The 9,567-nt window shown below is 49.2% G+C and overlaps 2 protein-coding genes across 2 annotated transcripts; both read left to right on the top strand.

Annotated features, from left to right (window-relative positions):
- Window positions 1–227: 227 nt before the first annotated feature.
- LOC115240106 lies at window positions 228–1,190 on the top strand. Its single transcript, XM_029815075.1, has 2 exons — window positions 228–568; window positions 611–1,190. Exons 1-2 carry the CDS (start codon window positions 228–230, stop codon window positions 1,188–1,190), a joined length of 921 nt encoding a protein of 306 aa, XP_029670935.1.
- Window positions 1,191–5,364: 4,174 nt separating this feature from the next.
- LOC115240105 (72 kDa type IV collagenase-like) lies at window positions 5,365–6,222 on the top strand. The gene has a single exon (XM_029815073.1). The coding sequence runs from the start codon at window positions 5,365–5,367 to the stop codon at window positions 6,220–6,222; it is 858 nt and encodes a 285-aa protein (XP_029670933.1).
- Window positions 6,223–9,567: the final 3,345 nt, after the last annotated feature.

Below are 9,567 nucleotides of genomic sequence, written 5' to 3'. Positions count from 1 at the left end.
TCGATGATCGCATCGTCAAGATCGAGACTCACACGTACAACCCTTACGCCAATACCACGTTCGGGAATAGCGACAAGATACGAATTCCTATACAATAGCAGGATCTGTACACGTTACCGTGCGACAGTTTTCTCTACGTCGAGGGCAGACTCGAGTCGAAGGAGCCGCCGAGCGCGTAGGGGGAAGTCGCGTCAGCGACAAGGCTGGTGAACAATTGCGCGACGTTTATGTTCGAGGAGATTCGCTACGAGCTCGACGGCGTGGAGATCGATCGAAACGGAAACGTCGGGATAACGAGCACGATCAAGAATTACGCGTCGCTGACGGTCGAGAGAGGCAAGATATTAAAGAACGCTGGATGGGACTTATCGGCGGTAACCCACTCGTCGATCGGCGATTTCAACTTTTGCATACCTCTCAACGTGCTGTTAGGTTTCTGCGAGGATTATAAGCGCGTTGTGATCAACGCGCGACACGAACTTATTCTGATACGAGCGCGCAACGATAACAATTGTATCATATCGCGCGAAACGCAAGAGCCTAAAATCGTTTTGTCAAAAATACAGTGGTGAATGCCTCATATAGTGTTAAATGACGTTAATTATTTAAGGTTATTGCGCACGTTGGATAGTGGACGATACCTGAGCATCGCTTTTCGCTCGTGGGAACTCTACGAGTTTCCGCTTCTACAGAGCACGATCAAACACTCGTCGACTCAGCTCAAAGCGGCGACGCAGCTCGAAAAACCGCGATACGTTATCTTCGTGCTACAGTCCGGAAAGAAGAACGTTCTGTCCGAGGAGCCTTCCCTATTCGACGATTGCAAACTGACTAATGTCAAGCTATATCTTAATTCCGATTTTCATCCTTACGACGACATGAATCTGGATTTCGATAAGCACAAAGTCGCCGTGCTGTACGACATGCACTCGAAATTTCGAAGAACGTACTACGGATGCGACAACGATGAAGCGCTCTTAAATCTGAATAAATTTTTAATCCACGGCCCGCTCGTGGTCATCGACTGTTCTCGACAGAACGAGTCGATCAAGATCGCTACCGTGGACGATCGCGTAGAGTTCGACTGCAAGGAGAACATCCCCTCTAACACCACAGTCTACTTTATTATTATTCACGATCGAGTGGTAGAGTACAATCCGCTCACCAACGTCGTGCGTAGAATCGTGTAAGCGCGATGATATTCGAAAAAATATGGAGAGAGAATAAAGCGCTTAAGGAGAAATCTAGGGGCGAACACTTCAAGTACCGCTAACAACGACGATGGACGCGCCAATCTTCATCGATCTCCAAGGTTTCGTAGTCAACGAGAGATTCGTCGCGAAAGAAGTAGCCGTGTTAAGAAATGGCGCGGAATTGACGCATCACATCTTTCGCCCACCGATGTCTTGGGATCTGTTCACGAGAGCGGAAAAATCGCGAGCGTGTTGGTTGGCGTCGAACCATCATCAACTAAAGTGGAACGACGGACACGTGAATTACGGGTCGATGAAAAGACTCGTTCGGGACGCCGTGTGCCGAGGATCTAGCCCCGATTCAACGGTGCAGATCTATGTCAAAGGTCACGAGAAGAAGAAGTGGCTGATCGGGATTTTGGGAAACGTCGCCGACGATCGCGACGTAGCCGTCTCCGTCGAGACCATCGACGCCGATTACGAGGACGTCGGACGTCTGGAGATTCTGAACGCTTCGCGGGCCTTCCGCTGCGGATATCATGCGAGGAATTGCGCGTTGGAGAACGCGTGCAAACTGCGCGATTGGTGGTTCGAGCGACGCGATCGTTTGCGCGATATGCGCGATTGATTCTATATTACTTTATAATTATGTAAAACATCCTATATCTACTCGTTTGTATTATAAATTATATTGAATCATTGTATATTATGCATCATCGTATATTATATGACGTATCGAGTCAATTATATAATCTATAAATTTAATTATATATTTTAAACTTTATACTATATAATGTATCGAGACTATATAATCAATAAACTATAAATTTAATTATATATTTTAAACTTTATATATATTGTATCTAGTCAATTATATAATCTATAAATTTAATTATATATTTTAAACTTTATATATAATCTATTTAGTCAATTATATAATCTATAAATTTAACCATTTATTTTAAGCTTTAATGAATGTATTCGTCATACTGTCGCAAAATACACGTTATACGAACGAACCGCGATTTTCCTTTATCGCGGCCGCGTATCCTTCCCCGCGATAATCGCTCGCGCATCTTCTATTTTAAAACATTTATACTGATGTCCGTCACAAAGCGTTCGACGGTCTGACTATTCGAAGCGAGCGAATTAAAATATTATAAAAAATGCCATCGTTGATCGAAACGGTATTGTGTCGGGGTCTGTGGAATGTTACATGGTGGGCGCAGGATTTGGCGATGGGGCTGTTGAGAGCCCTGTTAAATCTGGTTGTGTTTCAAAGAGTAAGTAGCATTTTTTATTTTGTTACATTAACTATGTATAGTATATTATAATATATTATAATTTTATTTTATTTTCTAGTACGACAATACGAGCGATACAAAAATTCCCGGATTCGTAAATATCGAACACCGGAATTTTACGAGAATGTTGCGGCGACACGAGCGCGAGATCCGCGAGGACGTATGGGAGGACAATCTCGACGGTCTCTATTTAGACATGAGACGTCTCTTCGGGCTCGAACCCTACGAGGAGGATACGGAAGAATCGTGGGACGAGCCTCCGAGCAAGAGATCGAAGACTTGATTGCGAGTATCTTTTTAAGATTCATGATATATTAAATATTAAAATATTTTTATTAAACATATTTTATATTAAACATGTATTTTTTCTAAAATAAATTTATCTTTACACATTAAACGAACACTCTTTTTATCGCGAGCGCGTATTCTTCCGCGATAAGAGAGCGTCGACGCTTACTACGAGAGGCGCGAGAGAAGGACGGGGCGACGCTTATTACGAGAAGCGCGAGAGCGAGAGGATCCCGGAGAAGGAAAGAGAAGCGGAAAGAATCGGCGCTTCGTTTAACATATAGCGTTTATTCGTAAAAAAATCGCATCTTACAAATGCGTGCGCGCGTGCGATATATGAAGTATATAAGTACGGACAAAAATCGAATTTTATTAGCGCGTAAAGTTACTCCTCGTCGTTGATCGGTTGCGATTCGGGCTCGTAATTCATAGACCGTTCGCCCGCGTCGCCCGTCGACGGTTCTTCCTCCTCGCCCGTCGGCGGTTCGGCCTCGTCCTCCAACGGCTGCGATTCGGGTTTCTCGTCGATCGATCGCGACTCGGACTCGTCGATCGGCCGCGATTCGGGCTCCTCGTCGATCGGCTGCGCGACGACTCGCTTAACGTCGACGTCGCGCTCGTGAAGTTCGTTGACCATTTCACGAGGGACGATAAGGTCGCGCTCGCGAAGATCGAACTCGGGGGCTCGCGCGGCGTCCTCGGCGACGTCGCGTTCGCGAGCCTCGCGCAACGCTCTGTGAACGCTTTGCGCCTGCTCGAGCATGGTCCTCGTCCTCGTCACGAGATCGTAGAGTGATTTTCGCGCCGTTTTTATGCAGTCCACGATCTGTTGTCTAAAAGAAAAAAGTAAAAGAGTCATTAAAAAATTATAATTTATTATAAAAATTATTATAAAAATCTCGATCGAATACTTACATTAAACGCGCGATATCGTCGTCTCCATCCAACTGAAAGGCGAGTCTGAACGAATCCGGACTGTTCTCTATAACGCCTCGCGCCTCCTCGCGCAGATCCGAAACGAGGTCTCACAGAATGTAGGATTTTATCGCGATTAAATCACCGTTGATGTAATCGGCCGCGTTGATTATTTGCTTGATTCGTTCCATGTCGCACAGTTTGCGACCGATCTTGATCCTCGCTATGTCGCACCTCGCCACTTTGCGCCTCGTCGTTTCGCGTTTAATCACTTCGCTATTTCGCGAACGAAGATACTTTGGCTCTTCTCAAAACGATCTCGCGCTTATAAAGATCGACGCGCGGATGTCGCGGTAGGATTTATCGATCGTCGCGTTTTTCCTCGATAGGCGTTTTTTCACCTTATCGAAAATCGCGACGCGACTATAACCGCGTCTTCCTTTCGCGATAGTCGCGAAGTTCCCGCGATCGTTCCTCTAATCGCTCGACCAAGTAGGGACGAACGAATAATAAAAATAGATTATAGAGGAAAATGACAGAAAATAAAAAACAATAAGAAAGATTCGAGCACCCGCTAGATAACGCGTACCCCGGATACTCGGCGAACGTTTATCGTCGCCGGAAGGGGTACGTTTCTCTAATAGCTTGTCGAGTATCCTTCTTAGGGGGTAAACGAATAATAAAAATAGAAATAATAAAAAAGTAAAGCCGTGAGAGGAACTCGAGCGTCCGCTAGATAACGCGCATTCCAGACGCTCGGCCGATATTCGCTCATCGTCGAAAGGTCGCGTCCCTCTAATCGGGGCGAACTGCGACTCTTTTTCGAACGAATCGCATTTCCTCTTCCCCCACCCGCGCCGAATTCGTCAACGATAAAAATAGGCATCTCGCCGAACGCGCGAATCAATCGCGCCCGGCGTCTCTCGATAGTTTCCCGCGTCTTTCCCGCTCCGCGCGATGACTAACGCAAGGACGGCTCTTCTCGTCCTAGCGACGACCCTCGTCGCCGCGACGACCGCCGCGCCCGTCGACTCGGAAAAGGCCGAGGCGCTCCGCTTCCTGCGCGCGTACGGTTTTCTGAAGGACGACGGAGGATCGCTGTCGTCCGATAACGCGACGTCTCTGCGCCGCGCGCTATCGCTGTTTTAGGAATACTATCAATTGTCGAGAAATGGCGCGTTAGACGCCGTTACGCTTCGCCTTATGCGCAAACCGCGATGCGGTCTCTCGGACATTCCCGATCGCGCGTATAGCCCGATCGCGCGAAAATGGCCGAAAACGCGTCTCACGTGGAACTTTCAGGTAGCTAGCGAGGAACTCTTGCGAATGGCCGAAGCGGCGTTCGCGTTATGGACGGCGAATTCGTCGCTAACCTTCGCGCGCGACCCGCTACGCCCCGATATACTGATATCGTATCGAACGGGCGCGCACACTTACGCGAATGGCCGGAACGTCGGCGTTTGCCCGGCGACCTTCGACGGTCCCGGGGGAGCCCTAGCTCACGCGTTCATTCCCTCTGGAGCGACCGACTTCGCGTCGGAGGTACACGTCGACGATTCGGAATCGTGGCACGTGTATCTAAACAAGAATCCTCTCCCGACACGCATTACCTGCTGCAAACGCTGACGCACGAGATCGGCCACGCGTTGGGTCTACAGCACAGCATGCGCAACGACTCGATAATGTTCCCGTATATACCCGACATCGAGAATCAATTTCCGGTTAAGCTGAGCATAGAGGACGTCCTCGCTATACAGAATCTGTACGGGTCTCTCGACGACAGAAACTATTCGACGGCGACTCCCGCGATGACGAGCGTCGCGCCGACCGATCCCGCGCGCGCGGATCATTGCGCGTTGCGGCGCGTGGACGCGGCGCTGATAATGAATCGCCGATTGTACATAGCTAATCGCCGCAACATGTGGTCGGTCGAAAGACGCTACGGTAAACCCATGACGCTCACGGATTACGCGACGTTTCTCCCGGCGAATTTCACGCGCCTATCCGCCACGTATCGAAGACCCTCGGGTGATCTCGCGCTATTCGCGGGCGATTCGATCTACCTCGCGGAATATCCCAGTTTTAAGCTAAAATCGGGTTGGCCGAGATATCTCCACGATATCGGACTTCCCAGAGACGCTAAGATCAACGCAGCGATAAACACGCACACGGGACGAACCTACGCGATCTACGACGACGACAAGGTAGCGGAGATCGACGAGTGTCGCATGATAGCCATTAGACACGCTCCGTTGAAGGATGTATTTCTCGGAATACCGCCCGCGATAACGTCGGCCTTCCGATACGTCGACGACAATCTATATTTCTTCGCCAAACGTCAGTTCTACGCCTTCAACGAATTCACGAATATTGTGACCTCGGCGGGTCCTTTCGATTTACTCTCGCTCGGTATCGAGTGTCCTACGGACGGGCTGCTAAGACAATTGCGCGATCTCCTTAGTCGCGTCTATCGTCTCGGCGACGCGACCGAGAGAGAGAGGATCGACGAGGAGGATGACTAGAACGACCTCGCCGTCGTTTTAAAAAAATAGAATATAAGAGAGGACGCGCGCGAAAGGGGAAGAAGCGATCTCTACGCGAGTATATAAGGACCATCCATCCGTTAAGCGCTTCATTGTCGAATTCGGAGAACGCCGAAGCCTACGAGCGAGAAAGAACGAGCGACGATGTTCGCGACGATGGGGGGGGGGGAGGCAACCGCAGCAGCAGCACTCGTTCGACGATCGATCGAGAGTAACCGAGCGAAACCGCGAGGATAGCGCGGGATATGCTAAGAGAGTTAAACAGGACAATGGGTAAGACTATTAAACGTTTATTCAAACTAATAATACACTAGCGCCGTTTTTCTCATCGCCCGCGTCCATTTTCAGGCGAGATTGCGACGCGGACGTCTCGATCGCGCAACCGCTCAGAATCTTAGGAAGACGCTACCCATTGACCAAAACCGCGTACAAACATCTCGAGGTCAGCGTTAACGTCAGCTGACCCTCTTTCGTGGAGATCGTCCTCGGAGATTGCCACGGCAAGGTGATGTTGCTAACGCCGGATACGTGGAAGGAACTGCTCGATCTACGATCCACGCTTCTGTCGCACTTTCGCTCCGACGAGCGCGACGAGGCGCGCCCTCCGGCGCCGATATACATCGGATAGTTGATGCTGCGATTCGGCAAACTCAACAATCTCCGAATACTCCGTTTCGAAACGCCCAAGGTTCGTCTGACCATATCGAAGAGCACCGTCGTAACTATATTAAATCTGGAGCTTTTTGCGTCAACCGCATCGTCGCATCTATAAGCGGTTTAACCGCGCACGTGGATAACAAGCTGACTCGCTTCCTCGATATCGCGGCAGGCGCTTACGATTCGGCGCTTGTTCCCACGATGATACGCGAGAACGAGAACTTCGACCGCAACGATCTGATCGATTGCGAGCTGCAGGCTCTGCTCTTCAGGGAATTGTGATACGCTTATCCGCGTACTCGTATTATCGCATTATTAATATATATCAAATATTGTATTATTAATATGTATGTATGTATGTATGGTCTTTATTGACTCCCCAATGGGGTTGCAATTTATACACTTCCAAACTTACAATTTTCAATTTTCAATTATCTCTCATACTCTCTTACACCTCCTACTCCCTTACAGTTCCTCTCCTTCTCCTATCACTTCTCCCGCCTAACAATTTCTAAAATCTTTTTCACACCTTCTTACAGTCCTTTACTTCATCATCTCTTCTTCTCCCCTCTTGACACCTCTCTTCACTCTTCTCTTGCCTTCCCCTCCCCTCCCCTATCTTTCTTTCCTTCTCACTTCCCCTTTTCCTCATCAGTCCATAACCTCCTAGCTAATTAACTATCACCGCATTCCTTACTTTTCTCTCTTCCTCTGTGCTCTCTTCTACCCTTCTTCTTCGTTCTTTCCTCCTTTTCTTCTCTCTTCCCTTGCCACCTTTTCTCTCGATACTCTCTCTTCTCCTTCTCCTCTCTCCACTTCCTTTATCTCTTCCTTCTCTTTTCTCTCTTCTGTGTCCCGCCAGGGTTTCCTTTCTTGCTCTCCGTCCTCTCAACTCCTCCTTCCTTTTCTTGCATCTCCTTTTCTCCTCATCTCTCCTCTTTGTCCATTTATCCTTTCCTCCCCTTGTCCTTCTCTTATTCCTCCTCCTGTTTAGCTCTTCCCTTTCTCTCTTCTTCTGTGCTCTCTTCTCACCTTTTTCTTCGCTTTTTCCCTCCTTTTCTCTGTTCCCTTTCCTCCTCTTCTGTCGGTGCTCTCCTTCCTTAACCTCTCACTTTCTCCTCTTCCTTTCTGTCTTCCTTCCATTTTTCTTTTCTTCAAGTCCCACCAGGGTTTCCTTTCTTACTCCCCGTCCTGTCATCTCCTGCTGCCTCTTCCTGAGTTTCCTTTCCTCCTCTTCTCTCCTCTGTGCCCGGCCCCTGTGCTTCCTCTCCTTCATATCGCTCCCTCTCCTCTCCCCGTTCTCCTCAGCTATAGATGTTAGCCTCCTCTGTCCCTCTCCCCTTCCTCTCCCTCTCTCTACTCTTCTTGATTTCAAATTCTCCCCTTATCTCTCTCACTTCTTCCAGTGGCTCCTTCCTCCATCCTTCCCTGTGCATTGTCGTCTCTTCCTACATTTTCCCTTTCCCTTGCTATTTCCTTCTCTTCTTTCTTCTTTACCGCCGTGTGCTTTCTCCTCTTCATTCCACGCCACTTCCACCTCTCTTGCTTTCCTTATCCGCTTCCAATTCGCATGAACCTTCTTTCACCGTTCCTCCTTTTCCCCCTATTGTATTATTAATATATTAAAAATATTGTAAAAGGAAACAATAAAAATGCTCCTCCTCTCGCGCGAAAACGACGATCTCTTTTTATTCCACGACCTTTCTACGATTCGCCGTCTCGCTCGAGCGATAAGCGCGCTCGTATCGCCGCTAACCGTTCCTCTCTCCGTTCGACCGCCCTCCGACGATCCCCTGTCTCTCTCGACGCCGGATACCCGGCGTCCGTTCGCGGATCGCGCGCTAGAAGCGGTGCGAGGAGTCGCCGTCGCCACCCCTAAGGGACGAGTCGCGCTAAGGTCGAGACGCGCCAAAGTCGAGTCGCGCCGAGGAGGAACCGCGACCCCCGATCGACCCGAGCGTCATCTCCCGGGCGATCTCGTCGCCTCGTCTAAAGGACGAGTCGTGCCAGGGAGGAACCGCGACCCCCGATCGACCTGAGCGTCATCTCCCGGGCGATCTCGTCGCCTCGTCTAAGGGACGAGTCGCGCCGAGGAGGAACCGCGACCCCCGATCGACCCGAGCGTCATCTCTCGGGCGATCTCGTCATCTCGTACCCGCTCCCTCCCGTGACGTCACGCGCTCCCCCGAACCTCCATCCTCTCGCCCCTTCCCCCCAGCCCCCACAACTCCTCTCGGTTATCTTTCTATCTCTTTCTAGGCATATCTCCGTCCCCTTCTCTCTCACAGATTTCTCTCTCGCACTCATTGAAAAAAATGGTCTGAAACCGCCCTTACTATCCTACTAACATGGAACACAGAATAGATAATATCGAAAGTCGTAATAACAAATATCTATGTCCGCACGGAATGACACCCGTCACCAGACTAAGATGGTGGCTCTTATTTACAAGATGTCTGACGTTGTTTAACAACAAACACATCCGTCGTCCCGGAGATAATATTCATTTTCCACCGCATCGAGCGGCATAACATCGTGGCACAGAAATGTAATACAGGGTCGTAACACTATCAATTGACAAAGGTATCATATCCAGCTATTTAGCAGACTGGTCACCCAACATACATGTCACCATATCTTTCGCAGCCGGTAATAATAGCTCTTCAC

Source organism: Formica exsecta, unplaced genomic scaffold, assembly GCF_003651465.1.
Source record: "Formica exsecta isolate Colony F162 unplaced genomic scaffold, ASM365146v1 scaffold409, whole genome shotgun sequence".
Classification (NCBI taxonomy): Eukaryota; Metazoa; Arthropoda; class Insecta; order Hymenoptera; family Formicidae; genus Formica; species Formica exsecta.
The sequence above is the reverse complement of the archived record's forward strand: the minus strand, read 5'-3'. Positions and strand labels throughout refer to the sequence as shown.